General features: G+C 38.1%; 9 protein-coding genes and 3 non-coding genes across 16 annotated transcripts; 5 read left to right on the top strand and 7 right to left on the bottom strand.

The window, feature by feature from the left end:
* Positions 1-30: 30 nt before the first annotated feature.
* On the top strand, positions 31-1051 carry LOC6650345 (nucleoplasmin-like protein). Its single transcript, XM_002072996.4, has 3 exons — positions 31-170; positions 351-496; positions 595-1051. Exons 1-3 carry the CDS (start codon positions 149-151, stop codon positions 889-891), a joined length of 465 nt encoding a protein of 154 aa, XP_002073032.1. The 5' UTR covers positions 31-148; the 3' UTR covers positions 892-1051.
* Positions 1052-1171: 120 nt separating this feature from the next.
* LOC6650344 (ADAM 17-like protease) lies at positions 1172-4402 on the bottom strand. 3 transcript variants are annotated; one of them, XM_002072995.4, is made up of 10 exons: positions 4324-4402; positions 4004-4243; positions 3513-3937; positions 3254-3448; positions 2912-3050; positions 2488-2723; positions 1861-2424; positions 1696-1801; positions 1464-1626; positions 1172-1389 (listed from the first exon to the last, which is right to left on the bottom strand). In XM_002072995.4, the coding sequence occupies exons 1-10, from the start codon at positions 4400-4402 to the stop codon at positions 1347-1349; spliced, it is 2190 nt and encodes a 729-aa protein (XP_002073031.1). In that variant the 3' UTR covers positions 1172-1346. The 3 variants fall into 3 exon arrangements, with proteins under 3 accessions (XP_002073031.1, XP_023035888.1, XP_023035889.1); XM_023180120.2 differs by lacking the exons at positions 2912-3050; positions 3513-3937; positions 4004-4243; positions 4324-4402 and having other exon boundaries at positions 1208-1389; positions 3254-3347; XM_023180121.2 differs by lacking the exons at positions 1172-1389; positions 1464-1626; positions 1696-1801; positions 1861-2424; positions 2912-3050 and having other exon boundaries at positions 2616-2723.
* A 141-nt stretch (positions 4403-4543) lies between these two features.
* On the bottom strand, positions 4544-5178 carry LOC26529865. Its single transcript, XM_015176996.3, has 2 exons — positions 4747-5178; positions 4544-4671 (listed from the first exon to the last, which is right to left on the bottom strand). Exons 1-2 carry the CDS (start codon positions 5049-5051, stop codon positions 4551-4553), a joined length of 426 nt encoding a protein of 141 aa, XP_015032482.1. The 5' UTR covers positions 5052-5178; the 3' UTR covers positions 4544-4550.
* Positions 5179-5315: 137 nt separating this feature from the next.
* LOC6650343 (TSC22 domain family protein 1) lies at positions 5316-7213 on the bottom strand. Its single transcript, XM_002072994.4, has 2 exons — positions 6899-7213; positions 5316-6824 (listed from the first exon to the last, which is right to left on the bottom strand). Exon 2 carries the CDS (start codon positions 6726-6728, stop codon positions 5448-5450), a length of 1281 nt encoding a protein of 426 aa, XP_002073030.1. The 5' UTR covers positions 6729-6824; positions 6899-7213; the 3' UTR covers positions 5316-5447.
* A 357-nt stretch (positions 7214-7570) lies between these two features.
* On the top strand, positions 7571-12856 carry LOC6650342 (zinc transporter ZIP13 homolog). The gene is made up of 6 exons (XM_002072993.4): positions 7571-7937; positions 11097-11504; positions 11566-11673; positions 11739-12149; positions 12216-12371; positions 12432-12856. Exons 2-6 carry the CDS (start codon positions 11291-11293, stop codon positions 12608-12610), a joined length of 1068 nt encoding a protein of 355 aa, XP_002073029.1. The 5' UTR covers positions 7571-7937; positions 11097-11290; the 3' UTR covers positions 12611-12856.
* A 605-nt stretch (positions 12857-13461) lies between these two features.
* LOC6650341 (40S ribosomal protein S8) lies at positions 13462-14977 on the bottom strand. The gene is made up of 4 exons (XM_002072992.4): positions 14906-14977; positions 14535-14641; positions 13887-14298; positions 13462-13659 (listed from the first exon to the last, which is right to left on the bottom strand). Exons 1-4 carry the CDS (start codon positions 14907-14909, stop codon positions 13556-13558), a joined length of 627 nt encoding a protein of 208 aa, XP_002073028.1. The 5' UTR covers positions 14910-14977; the 3' UTR covers positions 13462-13555.
* On the bottom strand, positions 13740-13784 carry LOC111519532. Its single transcript, XR_002724396.1, has one exon. It is a non-coding gene; the product is annotated as a small nucleolar RNA R442 (small nucleolar RNA).
* Positions 14978-15070: 93 nt separating the features above from the next.
* Positions 15071-16723, top strand: LOC6651657. Its single transcript, XM_047010267.1, has 3 exons — positions 15071-15163; positions 15232-16068; positions 16137-16723. Exons 2-3 carry the CDS (start codon positions 15268-15270, stop codon positions 16587-16589), a joined length of 1254 nt encoding a protein of 417 aa, XP_046866223.1. The 5' UTR covers positions 15071-15163; positions 15232-15267; the 3' UTR covers positions 16590-16723.
* A 757-nt stretch (positions 16724-17480) lies between these two features.
* Positions 17481-17552, bottom strand: Trnaq-uug. The gene has a single exon. It is a non-coding gene; the product is annotated as a tRNA-Gln (tRNA).
* Positions 17553-17715: 163 nt separating this feature from the next.
* LOC6651655 lies at positions 17716-19226 on the top strand. Its single transcript, XM_002072990.4, has 2 exons — positions 17716-18761; positions 18836-19226. Exons 1-2 carry the CDS (start codon positions 18081-18083, stop codon positions 19094-19096), a joined length of 942 nt encoding a protein of 313 aa, XP_002073026.2. The 5' UTR covers positions 17716-18080; the 3' UTR covers positions 19097-19226.
* A 564-nt stretch (positions 19227-19790) lies between these two features.
* On the top strand, positions 19791-19862 carry Trnaq-uug. The gene has a single exon. It is a non-coding gene; the product is annotated as a tRNA-Gln (tRNA).
* A 311-nt stretch (positions 19863-20173) lies between these two features.
* LOC6651652 lies at positions 20174-23200 on the bottom strand. Of its 3 annotated transcripts, XM_002072988.4 has the most exons (3): positions 23086-23200; positions 22822-23026; positions 20174-22755 (listed from the first exon to the last, which is right to left on the bottom strand). In XM_002072988.4, exons 2-3 carry the CDS (start codon positions 22903-22905, stop codon positions 20437-20439), a joined length of 2403 nt encoding a protein of 800 aa, XP_002073024.2. In that variant the 5' UTR covers positions 22906-23026; positions 23086-23200; the 3' UTR covers positions 20174-20436. The 3 variants fall into 3 exon arrangements, with proteins under 3 accessions (XP_002073024.2, XP_046866209.1, XP_046866206.1); XM_047010253.1 differs by lacking the exon at positions 22822-23026; XM_047010250.1 differs by lacking the exon at positions 23086-23200 and having other exon boundaries at positions 22822-23066.
* Positions 23201-24346: the final 1146 nt, after the last annotated feature.

The raw sequence follows: 24346 nt of genomic DNA, 5'->3' as shown, positions 1-24346 counted from the left end.
CAGCAACCCTGGCAATAAACGCATCTTCTCCATCTTCAGCCATAACTGTTTTTTGCCGTACTCACGGGCACGTGTAAAGGAAGAGCTGTATAAGTTTTGTTAATTATTTTGACATTAGAGTGTATAATTGTGTTCTAGACGCCTTGAAATGGAGACAGAATCTTTTTATGGTAAGGAAATTGTTCTATAGCAACCGCTGTTCCAAGTAAAGCGCTTAGTCTAATTAGCTTGTACTCGCACCGGCAAATGCTAGAGGAGGGGAAGATTGTACATACATACATACATATATGTATGTACATATGCGATGTATGTAGTAGATTTAACCCACAATTGTTCTTTTCCGTTTCCAGGTGTTACGCTGAGCGAGAAAGAGCCAATTGCACAGTTCGATGTTCCCGAAATTCCAGAGGAGTATATAGTGCATTCACACAAGTTAATAATTAAACAGATTTCGCTGGGACACGAGGCAAAAACAGGCGAATTCAATGTTGTACAGGTTCGTATCGGTGGAATGAAGGGAAGGGAAATGACGAGTTGGAGACGCCTAATGACCTATGTGTGCTTGGGCCTTTTTTCCTTATTCAATTTTTATAGGCTGAAACGAACGCTATTAACGAGGGTGAGAAAAAGACAGTGAAGATTCCCATAGCCGTCCTGAAAGTAGGCGAAACTCGTTGCTTGAAGCCAAATGTTGAGTTCCCCAACGGATCGGTCACATTTAAACTAATCCAAGGCTCCGGTCCAGTTTATGTGTGCGGCAAGGCGGAAATGAATTTCGGCGAGTTCGATGATGGTGATGGTCAAATGTATGAGGATTATTCAGATGAAGAGGAGGAGGAGGAGTACGACGAGGTGCCGCAGACGAACGGCAAGAGCAATAAAAAGAAGTAAACAAAAAACATAGATTGCTTAGTAATAGAAACAAAATCCAATAAAACATATTGTGCATACAAACAACATGGAAACATGTTGAGACGAAGATGAAAAAGAAAACATATTTTTGCTAAAGTATGATGATAATAAAATACAATAGAAATTTCCAAAAGCTAAACTGTTAGTCTCTTTGCCTTCTGTGTAAAAGCAGTGGAATTACACATTTTAAATTGGTTTTGTTTGTTGGGTAGTTTTGGATATACTGATACCCTTAAAATGGCCGCGAATATGATGCAATTTTTCATTTATAATTGGTCTATGTTAAATGGAATTTTATTCATTATGCTTTAAATGTATTTTCAAATGGGTGTTTTTTTTTATCTTTGTTTTTATACTTAATACAAAAGAATTTGTGGCAGTTTTGAGAAGAATGCTCACGGAAGATAAAACAATGGCCGCCACCGGGTTCTATGCTAGTTACAGGCTCGCGCCACTGAGATCTTTTGGCGTGGCACACTGAAATATGATGAAAAAACGATATGCGTTTAATAATTGTCTATACTATATACATATATATCATCTCTTATTACCGTATGTGTATAATACGACGTCTCTCATCGCTGGGATGTATCAAGTCCAATTTGTGGCTCCACTCTATGAGCTTCATTTCGTGGCGCAATTTTTTGCGATCGAAATAGGAGATGACACAACTAACTGGTATCCAAAAGACTGTGGTGACCAGCACAACGGCCACTGCAATTTTAGATGGTTATATTAATTATAATAACTCGAGTGCAAATTTATCTTTTTTGTCAAACTTACTGACTATGTTGTCTTTAAGGAAACGCAGGGTCTTAGCCACATTTATTTCCTCGATTATGTCCCAAAAGCGTTCGACCACATCCTGTATGGTCTTCTCGCATACGCCCTGCAACAAGGAAAGCATAAGCATTAAATTAAGTCAGGGGACTTTAATATTCCTCTTACCTTATTACAGAATCCTGTAATGCAAGGCGTGCCATCCGGAAGCACATCTGGCGGCTCCACCGGGAAGCAAGTCTCATTGATGCTCATACGGCAGCAACGTTTGCAGGCATCCGCAATGATATCACACATGCAACTTTGTAGACCCTGCGTCTCACAGTATGGCACACACTTGCCATTGCGGCACTGTCCGCGTTCCTGGCAAATGGTTCCATCCGCCATAGCCGGCGACTTGGGGCACTCGGCATGGGCTCCGGTACAACGGGCCTCCTGTTCGCAGGTTGCATATTGTGCCTCTCGACACTTCATTCCCGATGCCATGAATTGACAATTCTGGCAGCAGGGCGAATTCTTATCACTACACATGGCGCCCTGATTGCGCCGCAGTTTACAATTTTTGTCGCAGCACGAGTCATTGTCCTCAGTACCCAGGAGACCGGCGTCGCACTGCTCATCACCTTCGACACGCAAATTGCCACAGAAGGATTCTTCCGGTTCCGAAAAACAGCGGCCTGATTTGGCCTGCAATACTTTGCGTATGGAACGAAGAGAACAGGGCGAGAATTTCTGTGAAAAAAGAGGGATAATGCAAATAAGAAAATGATCTGGAAATACTATATTCTTATTCACCTTATTGTTCACATCATATCCACTGACTGAGTAGGTGTACATGAGAAAGCTGCCACCTTGTGAGGCGCTGGGTGAGCATTCGGGTATATCTGGATCATGCTCGGAGCCCCAGTTGTGTCCAAATTCATGGGCAGTGACTAAATCAGCTTCGCGGGTAATTACCCGTTGTCCATAATGATTACGTGAGCTACTTAATCCTGAATTTAAATACAGTGTGTAGCCATTTTTGAAGTACTCTTGAAGATGGGAATCGAGATTACGTACAACATTAGACTTATTTAAATAAAACATATATTATATTATTATTAGATCTGATAATGAAAATAAAGCTGAATAAACAATAAAAATAAGACGAACGGAGAGAAACCAAATAGATACAAAAGGCAAAATGATAATGGAATTAAACAAATGTGGGATTAGCAACCTGGTGTGCATATGCCGCCCACTGAATTGCGGCGAGGGGAGCCAACGTATGCCAAGCCTAAAATGCCACCTTCGAATTTGAGATCGGTAAATAGATGAGCTAAGCAAAAGTCTTTATGACTGTACTCCCGTGAGAAGACCTACATATGTTTAGTGTTATTATCATAATTGTTATTGTTATTTGGCAAATGCAAAGAAGACGAAAGACAAATTAGCATTCATAGAGGGAGATTAGAACAAAGACAAGAGAGTTAGGTTTTTAATGTGATAATGTGATTTATCGCAACTACACGACAATTTATTAGCCACGTCCAAAATATCGATTGCTATGTGATAAACCTACCTCCAGTAAATTGCGTACATCCCATTTTTCGCGAATCATATTGTAATGAGCTTCACCACCACGTAAACGCGTCGGTTCTGAATGAACCACAATCTTTTTGATCACAAAGCCCATGCCTTTAAAGCCCTCCTGATCGGAACGATCTTGCCAAACAGTATCATTATAGATTTTGTGCACACGATCTATGAGACTTATCTAGAACAGGCAGATACAACAGGGATCAACAAAGAAAAGCCAAAAAAATGCGTGGAATGCTTACCAGATAATTAATAGTAGTTTTCGTATTACCACCGCCCATTTCCTGAAAGAAACGATAGTCGGCCACAAGGAGCAAGGGACATCGCGTCTTGGTGGGCGTGTATTCATACTGATCCGATTGCCGCTTTTCTCGTAAATGTTCCATTTCCTCTTCTTTGCTTTCCAATTCAAGGCCCTCTTTGATATAGCCACAAGTCTTTGGCATATCGCCATCCCCATTATGATTCTTATTTAACTTCACATCGGATGATTTATAGGCCACCATGGTGTCTTTCTTAGCATTGGGTAAATGGCGCCAGGAAGGCTCTATATGATAGGTTTCATCGGGCAGGTGGATGTACATTGTCATAGTGCCATCTTCAATATGGGCACGAACTGAAGATTCCAGTTCGCCAAAAACGCGACCCGTATAAAAACTGTCATGATCTTTGAAAATGAAGAGAAAACGTTAGAAATATATGTTTACATGGTCAATATTTTGACGGTACTTACCCATGTGCACCACAGTCTCATTGCCATCAGCGTCCACGGCATAGGCGCGGAATTTACTATGGAGGACATCGCGATGAGGATGTAAAATCAGTCGAAAGTTTTTGCCTAACGTGGTAAACTCCACTTCTTTGATAACATTAAAAGGATTACTGCTAGGTTTAATGCCCCTCTTCACCACCCGATGTATAACATCGTTCTTGTGGAATACCTCATAATGGCGCAGCGTCCTTTGCAAAGCCACTAGAGCAAACAAATTGGTAGAGAAACCCCAAGAATTGTCTTCAAACTTTCGTAATTTTTATGTTTTAAGTTATGCTTACCGCAATTTTCAATCAATAGACAAGCGAATAACACATAAATTATTGTAGAACCACACAAACTAATGCATTTTGTAAACATTTTTCGCTCTCAATATTTTTCTGAATTATTGATTTTTTGTTGCTACCAGCTCATCAGCTGACGCAACTGTCTATAAGTCGGGCGTCAGCTGCTCGATGAGAAATGTTATCGGATTGGCGCTAAGTTTAAGACGGGCCAATATTCAAAATTATTTTGGTTGCGAATTATGTTTGTTAGAGTATGGATCATCCATTATGGGAATAGGTGCAAGTTTATTATCCACGCCGTAGAACTGGCCATTTAGGGACATTCTTCTTGGCTTTGGCATACTACAAGAGATAAATATTTTGTGGTTAGTTGCAATTTTCTTTATGTTCTAATAATCACTGGGATTAAATAGTTACTTATTTATATTAGTGCCATAGATGCTGATAGTCACATAATTCTTGGGAACATTATTCAAAAATTTCGTGTAACGAGATCGAAGATATTTATTATTGCGACATGATAAATATGGCCTCAAATGCTCCAATTGATATTTAAAACTTGGCAATACAACCCAGTTATTATCTGGTAAATGTAGGAAATCACGGGGTCCTTTTTCCTCATCAATATTCCGCTCAGCTTCCTTGGGTTTAAATTCGGCTATAATTTTTTCTATGTCGATTTTAACCGGCAGATTCGTCAATGGATCACAAGGAAATGGCATATTTTAACTATTAGCTGAGAATTTATATAAAATAATTTACAATGTATTAAATCCAAAAAGTATTGAAAGTCGATTAAACTGAATAAATTTTTTTTTGATTAGGTAAGCCAAGATATTTTGTCAATGTAATTATTGATTGTGTTTGCAGTCATCCTCTAATAATTTGGCCCGATTTACTAATAATTTAAGGTAAAGTCGGTGATTTGTGTGCTAAATTTTATATTTGGCTTATTTATTTAAATTGTTAAAAGTTTTTTTTTGTTTTCAATTTACATATATATTAAAATGTTTTAAGCAGCAAGAAAATTCTTTGACTTAAACCTAGAATTGTTGCTAAAACACGAGTCAATATTTAAAATCGTTTACAGGATAGATAATCCTGTTCCTCCACTACTTTCATTTTTGCAGCTCAGCCATGTTTGCTTCAAAAATTGCCGTATTGATTTTGTGCTTCAGAGCAATGAGAACTTCCCGATTGTTCATGGCACGCATCTCATTGGCCACATATTCGCCATAGGTAGAGAATTCATCGCGAGGTGAAGTGGATGTCGGCGCCGCTGCCGGAACGGGTGGGCTGGGCGCCTTTGGGGGTGATAATGTTGATGAATTGACTACATTGTTAAGTCGGGGGAGACGCAGAGTGCCAGTGGCTATGCTAGTTGTGCCATTGCTGACATTCGGTGTGCTGGTATTCGCCGAAAGAGAAGGAGCTGCTGATGATGTAGTTAAAATGGTTGCGGTTGTGGCGTTTGGATCATAGTAGATGCGCTTGGGTGCCGGCGTCATCGAGGACGGTGCCTGCTGCTCTTCGAAGTATCCATCCTCCTGGTTGATGGTATCCCGGCGCTGAATTTTTATGATACGAGTGGGAACCACATGCACAGAGCTTGAGTTGGAGGCATTTGGAGTCGATTGGTAATGCAGTTCCCCGCTCTCATTGGCCTGAAAGCTGACAGTTTCCATGGGTGTCGGTTGATGATGATGATGATGGTGGTTCTGGTACTGCGAATGCGGATGCAGATCCATCATGGTTGTAGCTGGCTGATGATGGTGATGATGATGTTGCGTCTGCTGCGGTTGCGGTTGCGTCTCGACCGGTTCAGGATCATCTTCATTTATCTGATGCACATATGAGGCAGGCCCGTTCAGATCCTTGGATAATTTTGGCTTGCTCTCCACTACATCTTCTACCACATCTTGTTCATCCATATCATCCACATCTTTGGTTGTCTCTTCGATGAGTTTCTCCAATTCCTGGGCACCTTTGCTGGGATGTGACTTGCGGAGGGAATACTCTTCATTCATGCTGCTGCTGTTGTTATCGGCACTAACCTCACCCAGTACAAATTTCTGATCCGTTTTGATTCGTCCCTTGGTTGACCGGCACGCATAGGGCGAACTGAGAAAACTGAGATTTTTGAAGCCAAACCACTTGGAATTGTATGGCTCTTTTCTTTTCATGCGACTGATCTCTCTGTGATATTGAGTGCGTAGCGTGTGAAATTTTTTTTCCAATTCCTGGATAGGTATATTGCCACCGAGAACTCCGCTAACTTCGTTTAAAAGTTTTTGCTTTACGTCCTTTTTGCGATACTCATCGCAAGTCATGTCCCACAGGCCACGACGCTGTCTATACTCGCTGATCAACAGCAATGTTTTCTCCCTGGTCCACTCCATTTTTAGAACTAGCAAAACGATGTCAACGCCAGGCCTTAGTCCCAGTCTGCGGAACCCAGGCAAAACAATGAGACACAACGACCCTGCTGCCGCTCCCTTTGATTGAGTGGAGATCGAGAAGGAAGCTTTTAATAGATCAAAGTAATGTATTTATGTATAAAGCTATATACCTCAACTATCCGATCTGCTCTGCCTTGGCCAATTTATTTTCGTGTTTTTGCTCTTCTTCTTCACCCTCTGATGTTATTACTCCAAAAAAAAAACACAAAAACAGTTTGTACCAGCTGCTGATTTAATAGTTATTCGATACTATTTTTGTGGACGTTGAGATTATCACTTGTACTATTCGTTTTGTGAATGTGGCTGCAAAACGGCGTTGACTTTATATTTGTTAATAAAATTTTTGTTTTGCAAAGTTACAACAAATTTACAAGTTTCCCTTCCTTCTCACGCCCCCGCTTGGATTGCTATGTATCCATTATCGATGTGTGATGTATCGATATCGATAGGAAAAAACCTTGAGCATTATGCCACATCCACACTAAAAAGCATTAACTGCAACGAAAAATGACAACTCAAAAAAATTAATAGATAATTAAATTGTGGCTTAATAAAGAATTTGTATTAAAATTGATTTAACTCTTGTGCGGTTCTTAGCTGTGAACAAAATCGAAAGCGAAAATAACTGCTTAGCTATTTTATAAGATATAAAACCTCAAATAAAATATTTATAAATTTGAAAGTTGGATCATTTTGATGATTTTCAGAACAGCCGCGATAAACGGTTAGGTAATCGATTGTTGATAACCACCCACCAATCAGCTGACCGGCCATATTGGTCTTCCACACGACACTCAAGTAAACAAAACCTCTTTGTACTTGATATTTTCAAGTTTATTCAGATTCAGTGTTTACCCCCGGGCTAGACACAAAGCATATCCTATGATGAAATCAAGTGGATGAATGGACATCTATAAATAATCAAAAATCACAAAAAGGAGTAAACCCCAATAAATACACAAGAGACAATTTAAAAAATATACTGCGCATTAGACATATTTTTACATATTTTGTGCACAACACAAAGCGCATTTCAAGAAAACGCGTAGTAAAATATATTTTAAGCAATTCCTTCAATTGTGATATGTTACTGGAACGCAGAAATGATAAGACTAGGACATACCGCTGGCCTTGAACATTATAATCTCGGTAAGTCTAACAAACATATGCACATATGTACATACATACATACATACATATGTATGTACATATATGGGAGGATGGTAACTAACCTAGTGTAAGATTTAATAGTTGTACATATGCATATCTTTGTATATAAATTGCCGCCATAATTAAAACGGCCATATTTGATTTGATTTTGCAAACAGCACTCAAACTAATCGGAAAATCTAAGCACCACTTGTAAATGTTCGGACGTACATATAGGTACACATACAGACATATCGAATTAAATTGTTTTCTAGACAACAACAATACTATCTACATAAGAGTTGTTTGATGTTTGATAACTGGTTTATGACTTGATCAGGTTTAACGGCCTCCCGTTTGTCTGCAGAAATGCTTGATAATTCTAATTTTGTCACAATGTAATACTCACGTAAAAGTTTTCGTTGTTTCTTATCAATTACACATGACAGTAAATATTTGATCAATCATTGCTCCAAACCCAAAACGTAGCTAGAGCACGTTTTTCAGTGATAATAAAAGCTTCCTCTCCCCCTTCTGGGGCTGCACTTTTAAAACAAATGACTGCACACCAAACTATGTACATATACATATAAACATATGTATATACATGCATACATATAAAAGTGTGTGTGTTTGTGGGTATGTAGAGTGCAGCGTGCAAAAAAATAATCTACGCCGTTTCGTAGAGGACAAAAAGAAATTAAATAAAAAATATATAATAACTCTGATGACAACAACAATCTGTGTGAATCATGTAAAATGTCGAGATATAGAGTAAACTTCTCTGGAACCCCCCCAAAAGTGGAATTGATTCCCAAGTCTGTCTGCCCTGTCGATGTCTATAAGAATGCCAACGAAACATTTCTTGCCTTTCAGAACGTGAAGAGTTACCGGCGTGATAAGACATACTAAAAAAAAATAAAAAAAAAAAACCAAAAGAAGCTTGGAGCATAAATTTCCGCATTAGTAGCAACAAGTGTGTGTCCGTGTGTGTGTATGTGTGCGTGTGTATGTCAGCAAATTATATTGTGCTAACAGTTGAACAAAAAAATAAAAATAATAATACTAACGCCACAAATCAAGTTCAATCCCACAAAGGCCATCATCGCCGGCAGACTCTGATCCATATGTTATTGGATCGAACTACAGTATACCCAACTATCAACTAACAATAAGATGTATGCTAAATTTTAGAACCAAGAACGAGCAGGAATCCCAATTAAGAATAACATAATATGCCCTTCAGTAGTTACAGGGTATTATGGCAAATAAGAAGCTAAATAATTGAAGTACTTTTGCATATGTATGAAATGATGATGCTTTTGTATTCAATATCGTATGCTTCAATTGAAAACAACAGTAGATACCGACAATAAAATATATGACTACATACATATGTGTTCCCCAATTAATACTTAGAAGTAGGCATATAAACTACTGAATTTAGATTCTAACTAACATAAAAATAATGTTTTTGCTTTTATTTACACAGTTGTCTACCAAATTTTGTGTTTCTTTTTTACAAAAGGCCTTTAACTTTAGCAGACTTATCTAGTTTGTTATAAAAACCACATTAAAGATTAATGAAATTATTACTGAAAAACACAAATGAACTTAAAAAACAAAACAAAGTAACAAAGACAACTCTTTTTCTTTTGTTTTCTGATTTTTGGGTTTTTATGACAGTTCGATGACGACCTAAAATGTTGTTGACGTTGATAAGACTTTTGTTTAGCAGGGTAGTTAGTAGATATCTTATTCCTAACTACCGTTAGCTGATAACATGCAAAAAAGCCACATAGAAATATAAAATGTATACCTTAACTTAAAACGTTTATCGAACGCATTCTCCATGCCTATTTCGTGAAATTGGTGACGTATACGTATACGTGATATATATGTGGATCATAATCATTGTGTATTAAGAATTACTCATAATATTTTGTTTAGACAGTTTTTTATCCCTGAACTATTGCCGCCTATTTGCAAAAATAAAAGCTACTGCAAAGTTCAATGATATCTTATCACAAAATTCGAAAGAAAAATTGAACAGTTTAAGCTGCAACAGATACAAGACGAGCAGCGCACTGATACAGACTGACATGACTACTTAAACAGAGTCCCACTTGCCTTAGTCGTATTGTGTTGTACGTACGTTAACAATCACGGATATTATACGAAAAACTAACTTAAAAAAATACTAATAAATGCATCTGTAAGCATTGAGTTAGTGTCTGTGTAAGTTTAGCAACTGGGTCTCCTTGGGATGATATTACAGACCTTATATCATGGCAATGGACAAAAATGTGATAATCGATTAACTAATAACGGGGGACTCACAGTTATATTTGAAAAAAAAAATTAAAAAGTGTGATGTCGAGCAATTTAAATAACAAGCAGTGAACATCATTTTAAATTCAAATTGAATAGACCATTATTTTAGTGTCAGTCCTATTAAAACCTAAATCATTATCTTAATACAATTGTCAACTATTAAATGCGCTCCACGCCTGATGTCAAAAAAAATAAGAAAAGTGAAATGACAAAATAATACAAAAGAGTTTTAAAGTATTGAAATATAAAATAAAAGAGGCATATTAATAGCATATTGTTTCAGATGCACCTGTCTTTTATATATATATATTGTTGTCTTCCGCTAAGCTAAGACATATACTTAATACATATAAAAGAAGGAATAATATGCGATACTCATCTTGAACAAGTAGTAGTTTCGTTTAGCAACAATGTCTGATAAACTGTCACTTTTTACACAGTATTTACTTATCTAGTCATACTTAAGTCTGTGGTACTTAAATTTTACACAAGCATATGCTTATCGATCCAAACGAGTTGGTCGTCTGTGCTTGCTGCTGCTTCTTCCTTTCCTCTGATATATTCTCTGATACTGGCGTCCATTGTTGACGTATTCATATCAAAGAAAAGAGATTTGCACATCAAATTGTCCGATTCAAAAAGCGCCGCATCTATAGGAATAGTTGCTAGGTGGCTTAATTCTAGACACACACTCCCACACACACACAAACACAAATTTAAAAAGTATCTCGACACATTAGATTGACACAAAATTTATTTCAAAAAATTGTTTTTCTTTTTTTAATTTGCATATTTCGTTTTCTCTTTCATTTCGGACCATTTTAGTTAACACAAACTGTTAGTACAAAAAGGATTCGTTTTTTTTTTGGTTATAAAGTGTTAACAAGACATGCGACTATAAGGCACCGTAAGAAGGATTAACTGTGACCAGGGAAAGGAAAACCACATCCATATAGAGACGGAGGACGACGACAAAGGAAGGAAGGAACTATTATAGACAGCGGACAGATCCGATAACAATGAGCACCAATAGTAGCAGTTTCTTTGAGGAACATTTCGCCATGCTTTACTCCAATCTGATGAATCAATATGTGCCCGAATATTTTCATAGTTTTCAATATACACCATGGATATTCTCACTACTGGGATCGGTGGTAATTGGTCTCAGTGGAATTTTCCCACTGTTCATTATACCCACAAGTGAGAAAATGGAGAAGGAGGGCTATAAAGATCGTAAGTTGAGAGAACATTATGTGTTATTAACGACTATAATACGTATTCTTGTGTATTTTAGCTGCCGAATCCAAATTTCTGCGAGTGCTATTAAGCTTTGCTGTTGGCGGACTTTTGGGTGATGTTTTTCTTCATTTGCTGCCCGAAGCCTGGGAAGGTGATAACCAAGGTGAGTGAGGCACATAATTAAGTGCCTTGCAATGCCTTATTTTAATTAAATTGCCATCTTTTTAGATCCATCCAGCCATCCGTCATTGCGTTCCGGTTTGTGGGTATTATCTGGCATACTCATTTTCACTATAGTTGAAAAAATCTTCTCGGGATACACAAGTGCCGACGAAGAGAATCCTCAACCCAAATGTGTTGAAATTGCAAATTGTTTGCTGCGTCGCCATGGCGGTCAATTGCCAGAGGGACAGACGGCAGAGAATTGCGGTGCGTGCGATATTGAAGATGTGGACAAAGTCTGCTTTCTCCGCGAACGTGAGCAAAAGGCTCAGGAACAGAAGGAGAAGCCTAAAAAAGTGGCCGGCTATCTAAATCTGTTGGCAAATTCTATTGATAATTTCACACATGGTTTAGCTGTAGCCGGTTCGTTTTTGGTTTCCTTTAGACATGGAGTCTTGGCCACATTTGCCATATTGCGTATGTCTAGTTAACAGATAATTTTGAAAACAATTATTTGATTTTCTTTTGTAACCTCCATTGCAGTGCATGAAATTCCCCATGAGGTAGGCGATTTTGCCATTCTTTTGCGTTCCGGTTTCAGTAGATGGGATGCGGCTCGTGCTCAGCTACTAACAGCCGGGGCTGGACTTTTGGGTGCTCTGGTGGCCATTGGCGGCTCTGGTGTGACCTCAGCTATGGGTATATTAAACATAATATGCCACTCGGCAGATGTTTTTAATCTGTCGCTTGCTTTTACAGAGGCTCGCACATCCTGGATTATGCCATTTACCGCAGGCGGTTTTCTGCATATTGCTCTGGTCACAGTATTACCTGATCTCCTGAAGGAAGAGGAACGCAAGGAGTCTGTTAAACAGCTTCTAGCCCTGGTCTTTGGCATCGCGTTAATGGCTGTCATGACAATGCTCTTCGAACATTAGACAGCTGCAATAGGAAGCGAAAATTGGCATTATTGCTTTTGTAACTAAAAAATATTGTTATTGGCAGGACAAATTACGAGGAAATTTGTTGAATGTACTTTACAGCGTTATGTTATGCGTTATGTAGGTAATTATAGCCATATCTAATACGAATGATATTCAAACTATTGTTATTAACTACGTATTATGTTCCATAGAAGTATGTGTAAAAAATAAATATACAAAGATACATTTTTCTAAGCTCAAGTTTAAATTTTGGTTTTAATATCCATTCCATTTCATGTTAATTCCGATTTTTAATGTCTGACATAAATAATTACTACAAAGTTACCATAAACTCTGATAGGAATTTACAATCCCTAATATGAGAAAAATGACTTGAATTAATTTTAGTATATTTTATCTTTTTATAATATTAGTTTCCTATGAGCTCCTAAAATTTCAAACTGCAGCAAGGACCTGTTTTCTTTTCGAGTCCCCTTTAAGCTTATGTAAGCTTTTTGACCCTCGGTTAATCACTGGATTTTACTTGGAATTATGAATAATTAATTAAAAATATTGAGCCAGATATTGTCGCCTGAGGTAGCTCAAACGATATTAAAATCAATTTGGATTCAAATATCCAAAGAACTAGTACCTGTCACTAATATAAATAGTAAAAACTTAATCCATTCCTCATTTAAATTTTAATGGCGTTCAATTGACATTTCCAATTACAATGGCTATAATATCATGTCAATGGTATTACATAATCTACTGATTCTAAAACTTATCAAAATGCAATGACTTCTTAGTACATTAATTGCCTTGGCATTTTTAACATTCTTTCCCAAAATATTCCAAAAATTAAATTAAGTTTCAATTGTCTTTTCCTATAAAAAACAAGCCGTTTTATTTTTTTCTCTGGTGCAAATCTATAAAAATCTGCCTGTTAATCTAATGCGTTTATTTCTTAGACTTGATCTTCTTAAGGTAGAATTCCAATTCCTTGCCTTCCAGAATGTAGCCATCGGACCGACCGCATTGTCCAGGGCGGGAGGAAATGCAAGCTGGAATGGGAGACAAACGATGAAACAAATTAATTAAATGAAACCACAAAATAAAAGATACATTTGGTTGTTAAAGAAAAGCTCAGAGTAACTATGACAGCAAAATCACACCCAACAGGCTTGATTCAATCTTAAAACAAAATTGATTCAATATAAATTTGTTGGATCGCTATGGTGTTGACATCAGCGCAAAAAGAACTTAAACTAAATATTGCCATTGTACATACCCAGGATGCGACCAGAAGTGAATTGATCTTCAACAGCCTGTTCAACCTTGCCGAACTTTTGGCGCTCCAGATACTTCTTCATGACCTTTTCGCTGCGCTTCTTGGTCAGAACATCATTCTCGTCCTCCTTCTGGGCGTGCTTGGGATTGCGCTTACGGCCCAGGGGCAAAACGTAATGTGATTCATACCATTGGCGGAATGGCGTGGCATCGATGACCACAATGCTGTTCTTCACCAGCGTCTTGGTGCGCACCAACTCGTTGTTGGAGGCATTGTACACAACATCGGCAATACGGGTCTTGCGTGCGACACCTTCGGAAGCCCATGCAAAATTGCCGGTTTCCAGACGCAGAGCGCGCAACTTGGTGTTACCACCACGAGTGCGGACTTTGTGCACGCGGGCACCACCAAGCTAAAAACAAAAGAAAAAGATAATAAATGAGTCAAGTTCCACGACAAAAATCACATTAGGTGGATAATGCGACTCGGCACATGGTGCTGGCGAACAATCAGTAGTCCGAACATAATGCTTTTTAATCATCAATGAGTTTGTGTTACAGTTGACACGCGTTAACATCATTTTAATAATTCACCAGCACCAGATGGAGTCCCATATACCCTCTTTTTACTTTTTTCCAGTTTCCTCACCTTGGTGTTGGCAGCAGGACGACCCAACTCGAACTTGCGCTTCTTGCGGAGCGACTTGCGCTTGCCACCAGTGGCACGTCGTTTGTGTGCACTATCACGGCTAATACCTGAAAGAAACGTACAAGTCTATTATTCTATTACGAAAATCTAATGTGCTTGTAAAGAAAAAAAAAAACATCCGAAAAGTCGGGGGCACGCGGTGGTGAGTCCAAATTTAAAAAGTACACAACGTCCATTAAATCAATGGAAATTAATCTTTAATTGGTTCCTCCACACGCTGCCATAACTCAGTTATGTTTTCACATAGTTTTAAGCTATTTTCCAAGCATTTTTCTGGATATTTTTCAAACAATTTGCACGAGCCGACTCACCCATCTTCGAGTAAAAAGCGAGAAAGAAAGGAAAAGACCTCGTGTCAAAATATTTTAGGTTATTTTTTTGACAATTGGCTAAGATGGGCAACGCTAGCGCATTAACATTGGCATTTTGCGCATTGCAGCACGTTCGGTGCACTGTTAGACAAGCCAATATAGCACTCAGTTTCTGACAGTGAGGTTTTTGGTGGCGGTCGGCTTGCGGCTCAGCTGTTTTTCATCGATTGCGACATTACCATATTCTTCCTACTGTTTGTTTGTTTGTCCCTTCGTTTTTCCTTAATTCATAAGAAAAGATTTGTAAAACATCTCATAATTTTCAGACAAAATTGTATAACCCGTTGGGGTTCCGCTGTGCTATGATATCTCTAAATTCTTGCCAGGAGTTGGGCATCGACACGGAATCCGATGAGATGGACGAGGATGACAACGAAAACACAATTGCCCAACCAACAAGAAGTCCACAGCTACGCAGCTTTGTTTGGGGATACTTCAAAGACATTCCGGATAATCCAAATTCCAAACTTTGCAGTATTTGTAATTTAATATTTGCCAATAAGTCCACCAATCTAGCTCGCCACCTGTTAAGTGTCCACAAAATTAAAAGCCAAAATCAAAAACCATTTGTCAAGGATGAAAATCGTAGTGGCAGGCGCACCAAAAGCTTCATCTGGAAATATTGTAGACGTATCAATGATAGACAAGCACTCTGTCTTTTGTGTGACAAACTCTTTTATTTTGGCGGCGGAAATACAACAAACATGACCAAGCATTTACGGAGGAAACATGCAGGAAGTATTGACTGTTTTACTCCGACATCGCCTAAAAAGGATCGTAAGACTACTAGTTACGTATGGAACTATGTTACCAAACTACCGAACAATCAGGTTCGCTGCTCTATATGTCATTCTAAAATGAGATTTCACGGAACGGCCAATCTGATCAAACATCTAAGTACACACAAAATAATGGGAGATAAGACATCACCCGACGACCCACAGGCAAAGTCAACAGATGATCCCTTGCCAAGCAAGGAACACTTTAAATGTGAAATGAGCTTTGACGATGTCGAAGACGTAGAGGAGCAAATGTCGACCCACATGTCAGACTGCCACAGCACGCAAACCCCACTAAGAGGGACGAACACGGATTCCATAGACGTATGTCCACCAAAACGATTCTATCAAATAAATAAATAAATGATATAGCCGGTTATCTTATTTTCCAGGAATCCCAAAGCGATGAAAATGTAAAAGAAGCAGTCACCATTTGGAACGATGACAATGTTGAGACCCATCAGGACTCACCTTCAATTATAGACGATGAAGAACTTTATAATGATCTTATCGAGGAAGATCTAAATAGCAGTGCAAACTTAACTGCACCAATAGAATGTGAGACCACTACTTCCATTTCAGAAAATCCAACAACAATTGAGGTTATCGACAATCTAGAGGACCCTGATCAGGACGATGAGTTGGATTTAATTTCATTGGAAGATTCTGAAGCCACATCCCGAATAATTCAGCTTAAAGAGGAGTTGCTACGCCAGCAAACAAACTATTTCAATGAAAAGGCTGGTTACTATCGCATGCAAAAATATCTGGTGGCATTGCAGGTTAAAAAAGAGCGCCTTGAGTTTGAAATGCTTAGCAAAAGCCACAACCAAATGATCCCCTAAATTTGTGTTTATGTTTATAGTACAAATCATGTAGATTGCATTTAATGATAGTTGTATTTTATTCTTATAGGGTTGAGCGGAAAGTTCATTTAAAGATCAATTGTAAATATTTTTATTAAACAGTGACGATTAAATTGATAAAAAAACCAGAGGGCCGGGGCTAACTTCGACCGCGTCAAAGTTTGTATACCCTTGCAATTTTTTTGGTAACTCTTTCCTTACCTATAGCCATCAAAGTGGAAAAACGTTTAAGCTAAAAGGGCTAATGTTTCCTACAATCTTAGCATAGGAAATAACGAAGATATTGATCAAAGTCACTGTTTTCCACCGATCGTTCCTATGGGAGCTATATGATATAGTTACCCGATCCTTATCAAATTTGGCATAGTCGTTTATATGTGTAATTAACTCACCAATATTAAATTTCACGACAATAGCTCAGAAAATAACGAAGTTATTAAGAAAAGTCACTGTTCGTGACTTTGTCATTTGTATGGGAGATATATGATATAGTGATCCGATCCGGCTGAATCCGAGATATACAACGCCTGCAGCATTTACAAGCCTACATGCAAAATTTCAACTCTGTAGCTCTTACGGTCTAGGAGGAGTTTGCGTTGATCCAGACGGACGGACGGACGGACGGACATGGCTATTTGAACTCGTCTCGTCGTGCTGATCAAGAATATATATACTTTATATGGTCGGAGATGCTTCCTTCTATGCGTTGCACACTTTTGACCAAAATTAATATACCCTTTTTGCAAGGGTATAATTATTTAAGATATCACACATCATCAGTAGAAACAAAACTGTTTTTTTTTTTACACTGAATGAGTATAAAAACAAAAAAAAGATTAATAAAACAAAAAAGAAAGGTGCTTTCCACACAGGTTCTACCGAGATTTGAACTCGGATCGCTGGATTCAAAGTCCAGAGTGCTAACCATTACACCATAGAACCTTGTTGACAGAGCCCAGCTAAAATACACTTTTGTACGACAGCTATAGTGCAGTGTTGGGCACTCTGAAAATAAGTGTTGACTAATTTTAAAGATTTTAGTGTGGCCATATTCTTCCTATTTTTACCCACGCGTTTTAAAACGCTCGAAAATGTGAGTAAAACGCGCGAACGTGTGCGAGTTCGTGAGTAAAACGCGCGAGTAATGTCGTGAAAATAAATTTTCTTCCAAATTTGTTAAAAAAGACACAAAAATCTGGAAAAACAATAACAATACACTGTGAAACCTCCAGTGAAACAATTCTACCGACCTTTTTCCATAATTGCACTTCATTCAATTTGAAGCCCAAAGAAAACAAGCACATAAATAACCAAAATTGCAGAGTACCTTAAACAAAAGCGTCACTATCGCGTTTATATTGTCCAGAAGTTAACAAATATATTAACAACAACATAAGTAGGCAACAAAAGAACAAAGCTGCCCGAAATAGGAAACAATAAAAATTGTCAAATGTCAGAATAAACATAAGTATGGTTGGCAAGAACTTCAAGGCATTGTCCCAATTCCATCGGCTAACCGAATATATTGTACAGTGTAAACATTGTGACAAGACGCTATCCTCGAAGCATACCTCGTCCAATTTAACGCGCCACTTGATTAGGAATCACAAGTTACTGGCGCGAACAATTTTCGGGGACGAAGACGTTAAGATGCTTGCTGAGCTGCGTGATGAGTTTGATGTATCTGACATGGAGCACATGGAACATCTAACCGAGCCTGAGGGTGAGGGTGAGGGCGAAGGCGAGACGAAGAGCGCCGTTCGCAATATTATTGGAGCACAGCAACAATCGCATAGGCAGCACCAAATGGATCCCCAGCAGCTGAAGCAAGATCTGGAGACTTCCACTGAGCTGCGTAACAAAGTCATCGGCAAGAATAATAAAATGTGGGCTCATTTTATACGTATCTCGGAATTCATGGCCAAGTGCAAGCACTGCGGCAAGACTCTCTCCTCGAAGCACTCCTCGTCTAATCTGATGAGGCATATTGTACGACGCCACCACAACCTGTCTAAGAATTTGAATTATTCTCGTCAACATATGCTGACACCCAAAAAGGAGGGTTTTAGGTCTTCGGATCCTTTGGAAAAGGTTAATTTCGATGATGTGGATAGTATCATTGAGAAAGTTACGGAGCAATTAGAAGATGAGGTCAGTATTAAGAGAGAGACTCTTGTTTCTTTAAGTAATAAATTCAATTTTTACTCCTATCCATTTCGTTATAGGAACCTTTTTACGAATATGTAGTTGACAACACTGAAGATGTTGTGGACAGAAGTGCCCACGATCAGGAGCCAGCTGACATGCACCACATTAATCAGGGAGACACCTCCTCGCTGACAGAAACGACAACTCAGTTAGATGAGAAACTGAAAGCAGAAACAATATATTACAATGAAATGGCCGAGTTAGCTCGGGCAAAGCGCCGGCTCATCGATCTGCAGACCAAAAAGCTGCTTCTCGACATGAATGTGGTGGAGAATTAACAAAATCGTTTTATTATTTTAACATTAACTAGCAATAATGGTTAAACACGGATTATTCAGATTATGATACTAAACACGCATTGTTCACATCATATGAATTTCGAACAGATTAAAATCATTAAGGACAGAACTGATTTCTTAATTTGTATACACAAGTGTTGGGCCAAACAACAACATTTTGATCAACAAGTTTACTGAATTAGTTTTTAAAAAGTTCAGAAGTGAATCAGAGAACAAGTGAATCACTATCAATAAGTAAACAGCTGATTGAGTAAAAAAAAATAAGTTTAATGAACATGTTCATTAAACTTACTGAAATAAGTTTTTCAAATTTTGTTTAATAACTTACAAGTAACCAAACACTACTATGCATATGCGATATTTTCTAAAACACTTCTTCCGATTATATACAAGATTCGCAGTACGGGTCCACTATAATTGGCAAATTTTAAATATATTTATATTCTTGATTGTATTATACATTTTCACTCATAGTGATTAAAACCATAAAAAAAAGATTAAGAACATAGAACTTACATTTGCCCATTTCATTACTTATTTTACAATAGACTCTTTCTAAGAATGCATTTAAAATTGAGATACATTTGTATCTCAACGAATAGAGGTGCCGACACATTCAAAGTGTACAGCAGCGTAATCGTTTGACGCTGTTTTGGCGCACGGTTGTCAACAAGGTTCTATGGTGTAATGGTTAGCACTCTGGACTTTGAATCCAGCGATCCGAGTTCAAATCTCGGTAGAACCTTTGTGTCAACAACTTTTTTCTTTCGTTTTTTTTACTACATTTAATTTAGTTTTATTTTTATGTGTATAAAAAAACTGATTTTCGATGTGGCGTTAACCCGATACGGGAAGGCCAAATAATCCTTCCATAAATTACATGGAAGTAACTTAATACAAAAAAATCTGTTAAGCATTACTTTTGTAGTATCCTAAAATTCGTTTAATCTATTAGAAACCAATTTTCGTTGCAAAGTATAGTACCATGATAAGAAACTGAAATAATTTATACTTGAGTTTTGCACGTATGTAGATATATAAAAATAAGAGCTGTAATGAGTTTTAGATATATATATTAAAATCGGTAAATACAAATCATAAATTCATTTGGAATATAAACAAAACTTTTTAACATAAATCCGAAATTTAAAAATATTTCAAAGTGATATCTAATCATTTTTCTAAACTTAATTACAAATTATTAATTCTTTTGGAATATTAACAAAAATTTTTAACACAAAACTGGGGAACTTAAAAATTATTCAAGTGATATGTAATCAATTTTCTTAACGTATCTCTAAAATCTATTTTGCCTTAAATTAGTTGTTTTTATTAGGCTTCTCCAAAACGCTGTAGACTTCACCATAGCGCTTAATACGATCAAAGATATCGTCGTCACTTGAACTAGAGCTGGAGGTATTTAAATGGGAAAGTGAATCTCCAGCGCTCAGTGCAGCGGCCAGTTTCGGTGTCGGACGGTAATAAACTGACTGACCGCCATCAAAGCTGCGACTGCCTACATGGAATTTAAGGAATTGGTTTGCCCTACGTTGACCAATAATTTTGCTTAAACAGCTCTCGGTAAGTGTAAAATGTCCAGAACCTGAATTTGCGTCATATAGTAATATACCCTTGCTGGTAAGTTTAATCGGTGAACGTTTCGTTTTCATAGGTTCGCAGCATGTCGTTGATGTAACTATGGTGCAATCGGCATCAAAATTGGGATCCGCATTTAATTGCTCCACCGGCGAGACCGAGGATGCATTAGTGTTGCAAGTACTACTCACTGTAGCTGCTGCTTGTTGCATGCCCGTCTGCTTGTTATGAAGTGAACGGGTATATGCTGAATTATTTGCCAATGCTGTTGAATTGCAGGCGACGCTCTGGTTATTAAATTTGATCTTCGGTTGTCTTCCCAGTACGTCTGGTTTAATCGTTTGGTTTGGCAGAGCTGTAACCTGAGCAAAAGTATCATCCGAGTCATCAGAACTGATTATTTGAATAGACGTTGATCTTGTTTTTTTTGACTTGCCAGTCTTTTTAGTTGCAGCAGGCTTCTTAATATTACGCTGAGATTTTAATTCTGTGCTACTTGGAGAAACTCGTATTGGATTGTCAATAGCAATATCGGGTAGTGTTTTAATATGTTTGTCAGTTTTTTCGCTCTTCTTATCTATTGGATCACCAATTGTTTCTTTTGGTGTGTCAGTAGATAATGAAAAACTATCTTTCAACTTTGGAACTGGTTTAGATGATATGTTAACTTCCTCGCTGATTGTGAGCAATGTTCCACGTTTCTGAACCTTAGCTTGCTTTTTGAATAGATTTTTCCTTGATTGACAAGCACTTGATGTAGCAATTGGTTCGGTGGGAGTATTTCGCTTAGTTGTTGTCTTCCTGATTGCAGGATTCGCGTGTTCAACCAGCTCTTTGTTGATTTTTTCATATATTTCTTTATGCGCCTTTACGAAGGGAGTGGTTATCCTCAGTGTTTTCTTAATTTTGTTCATAGGCTTACTACTGCCGCGCTTGGGTGTCTGTATAACTGTGGGACTATTATCATTTTTCACCACCCATTCCTCGGTCGAACTATTGGCCAGATGTATCACATTTGAGCAGAGTCGCTCGCTGTTGCAGCAGCTGCATTCCGATTCCAAGACACGTGGACGCAAGTCCATCTCAACATCCTCCTCGAATGCATGCTGACGTCGCATGTGATACATGGATCTGGACCCCAACTGAAGGTGCCGATAGTCGTGATGGCTTCGGTAAGTCGAGCAATACTTATAAGGAACACAGCAAGATTTGCAGTTGCAAAAGGAATAATCTTCATCGCCGCTAGATGATGAGTAATACATCGAGGAGTGTGGACGATGTCTTAAAACATGCTTGCGACGCTTATGGTGATAATTACTAGTATAGTTGCGACAGTGCCGAGGGCTTGGGAAATGGGAGTGTTCGCGTTCACGCTCACGCTCTCGTCGTCGGCGTAGCAATGCTTGCAGGTGGTGACGATGCTCTTGTTCGTCATCATGTGCCGCATACTTGGCCCGAAGTTCATCTCTTTTATGCGCTTGAGTGCGATACATTTTGATTGTAGAAGTGGTGGAGCATTTTACAGAAGTAGAGGAGGAAGGATTTCGCTTGCGGCTCTGCCGGATGTAGCGTGCAGTGTCCACAGAATGCAGGGACTCGTTGTCTGATAGGGTAGCATCGTGAGCACTAGGGCTTTCTGATACTGGACTCTTATCCATATAAACGCTGTTGTTGCGCCGCAACCACTGACCCACATGATGTTCAATTTTCTCAACATCGAAGGTGTTTAGAATCCTATCCAGTCCAGCCTCTTTCCATTTGCGTTTATGCTCCTCAAGAATTGGAAGTGTTTGATTTAAGATCTCCTGTACTTCAGCAATCTCTTCTGGTTTACCATTTGGGCAAAGCATCTGCGTTATATCTGCCTTGGCCATATTGCTAGTTACATTTGGTATTTCCATGTTGGCGTCTACTGACTTGTCCTCTTGAGCTTCATCAAAACACTTGCTAGCGTCATCCATAATTTCGTCATCCTTCCATAGTGTCTCAACTTTATCGAAATCTACAACATCGTTTTCATCGTCATTGATTTCGGAAAAGTGCTGCAATGCAATTTAAAAATTAAATTAAACTTCAGGCTATCGTTTTGGGATGGTGTCCACCCCTACCTCAATAAAATTAGACCACTTCTTTGATCTCTCGAACACCATAGACTCCAGAGTCTCCTCGTCAACCAAGACGTGCGACGACATCTTAGCTATCAGTTTCAGTATGCGTTTGTTTAAATATCAAATTCAGTTTTTTTTCTTTTAGAATTATTTGCATTGGGGGCATCAAAAGCGAGCAGGCGTCATAGTATGTACAGCTCGCTCACTATCCGAAATGTTTATTTATCATTGTCAGCTCTATCAGTTGCAATATCAGATTCTTACCAATAGATTTTAAATACAGGACGCATTCAACAGTTTTTTTTATAATTTATAATTTAATTTTGTTTTTTTTTTAGGTAGTTTAGAGCTCGATAGTCCGATTGTGTGATCAGGGTTGATATTTACTGTGCTATGTTCGATAACGATAACTATAACAAGGGTGCAGTTTTAAAAGCGTTGTAAGCGAGCTGCTGTTTGGAAACCATTGAAAACGAACTGCAGTTTGAGGGCGTTGAAAATTAAGTTAAATACAAAAAACGAAAACTTAATTTTCAGACGGACTGGTGACAATATTTGTTTATTGATCATTTATAATAGATCGAAAATAAAAATAAATATACAAAAAATTAATCGTTTTTTACTCTAAATATTAGTTACCAACCAAGCCTATGCGAAATGTTTCGAATGCAACGAGGAGTATCTATTTCTTATCCGATTTTTATGAACTATCCATCGTAGTTCAAGTGTAGTGTTTCATTCAAAATGATCTAAATATACCTAGCGTAAAATCTGAAATAGGTACTCAACAACTAAAGTATTCTGCGAAACTGGATGCACACCCAAATGTTCTTGCCAATTCCCTTACGCGAAATAATAATAGAACTCGTCTTAAAAGAAATGACAGACCAACCCAATAACAAGTGATTAGGGCCGCCTGCAATATCCCCAGGATTTATCTTAAGTACTAGTCTAAGAAAAATATCTCAAACTTGTTGTTAGGCTCTCATTTAAGAGTAGATTCAACAAATATATATTAAACGTAAAAAAAAAAAAAAAAAAGTGTAGTGTTTTCCAATTGACTCCAAAGAAGAAATAAGGATAATGTATATCAATTGGATTATTAGGATTTATTGGGTGAGCTCATTATATAATTATATAGTTAATTATAATTAACTATTCTCCTGCAATTCTTTGAGCTTTAGGATTTGCTATGTCATAGTTACCCTAAAATTATTAATATTTACCTATTTTTAATTTGAAATAATTGTGCTTCTCAAGGAAGTTAAATTAAGAATGTTTTAACTCGTGTTTTACGGTGATTTCCAGGGCCGCAGAAAGTAAATCAGGGCCCGGGGGTTCGGGCACCCTAAATGACCTACTTTCCTTCAAATAAATCCGCTATTTTCGACTGTGATGTATAGCGGGCCCTTCTGAAAACTGCGGGCCCGGGGGAAACCCACCCGTGACCCCCCCTCTCAGTGGCCCTGGTGATTTCTAACTTTCTAACTAATTTAAGTAAAGTAACAACCGGAATTTAGATAGC

The sequence above is a fragment of the Drosophila willistoni genome, chromosome 3R (assembly GCF_018902025.1).
Source record: "Drosophila willistoni isolate 14030-0811.24 chromosome 3R, UCI_dwil_1.1, whole genome shotgun sequence".
Taxonomy (NCBI): domain Eukaryota; kingdom Metazoa; phylum Arthropoda; class Insecta; order Diptera; family Drosophilidae; genus Drosophila; species Drosophila willistoni.
This window is presented reverse-complemented; position numbering and strand designations above follow the sequence as displayed.

Coding starts and splice junctions, on each gene's coding strand:
- LOC6650342 (XM_002072993.4), top strand. CDS start 11,291: ATGAGCACCAATAGTAGCAGTTTCTTTGAGGAACATTTCGCCATGCTT. Junction 12,150..12,215: donor GGCCACATTTGCCATATTGC/GTATGTCTAGTT, acceptor CCTCCATTGCAG/TGCATGAAATTCCCCATGAG. Junction 12,372..12,431: donor TGGTGTGACCTCAGCTATGG/GTATATTAAACA, acceptor TTGCTTTTACAG/AGGCTCGCACATCCTGGATT.
- LOC6651652 (XM_002072988.4), bottom strand. CDS start 22,905: ATGTCGTCGCACGTCTTGGTTGACGAGGAGACTCTGGAGTCTATGGTG. Junction 22,756..22,821: donor AGTGGTCTAATTTTATTGAG/GTAGGGGTGGAC, acceptor ATTGCATTGCAG/CACTTTTCCGAAATCAATGA.
- LOC6651655 (XM_002072990.4), top strand. CDS start 18,081: ATGGTTGGCAAGAACTTCAAGGCATTGTCCCAATTCCATCGGCTAACC. Junction 18,762..18,835: donor CGGAGCAATTAGAAGATGAG/GTCAGTATTAAG, acceptor ATTTCGTTATAG/GAACCTTTTTACGAATATGT.
- LOC6650345 (XM_002072996.4), top strand. CDS start 149: ATGGAGACAGAATCTTTTTATG. Junction 171..350: donor GGAGACAGAATCTTTTTATG/GTAAGGAAATTG, acceptor TTCCGTTTCCAG/GTGTTACGCTGAGCGAGAAA. Junction 497..594: donor GCGAATTCAATGTTGTACAG/GTTCGTATCGGT, acceptor CAATTTTTATAG/GCTGAAACGAACGCTATTAA.
- LOC6650341 (XM_002072992.4), bottom strand. Junction 14,299..14,534: donor GTCCTGCTGCCAACACCAAG/GTGAGGAAACTG, acceptor TTTTGTTTTTAG/CTTGGTGGTGCCCGCGTGCA. Junction 13,660..13,886: donor CACTTCTGGTCGCATCCTGG/GTATGTACAATG, acceptor CTCCCATTCCAG/CTTGCATTTCCTCCCGCCCT.
- LOC6650344 (XM_002072995.4), bottom strand. CDS start 4,402: ATGTTTACAAAATGCATTAGTTTGTGTGGTTCTACAATAATTTATGTG. Junction 3,938..4,003: donor TGAGACTGTGGTGCACATGG/GTAAGTACCGTC, acceptor TCATTTTCAAAG/ATCATGACAGTTTTTATACG. Junction 1,390..1,463: donor CGTCGTATTATACACATACG/GTAATAAGAGAT, acceptor ATCATATTTCAG/TGTGCCACGCCAAAAGATCT.
- LOC6650343 (XM_002072994.4), bottom strand. CDS start 6,728: ATGGAGTGGACCAGGGAGAAAACATTGCTGTTGATCAGCGAGTATAGA.
- LOC6651657 (XM_047010267.1), top strand. CDS start 15,268: ATGATATCTCTAAATTCTTGCCAGGAGTTGGGCATCGACACGGAATCC. Junction 16,069..16,136: donor CGAACACGGATTCCATAGAC/GTATGTCCACCA, acceptor CTTATTTTCCAG/GAATCCCAAAGCGATGAAAA.
- LOC26529865 (XM_015176996.3), bottom strand. CDS start 5,051: ATGCCATTTCCTTGTGATCCATTGACGAATCTGCCGGTTAAAATCGAC. Junction 4,672..4,746: donor TATGGCACTAATATAAATAA/GTAACTATTTAA, acceptor TATCTCTTGTAG/TATGCCAAAGCCAAGAAGAA.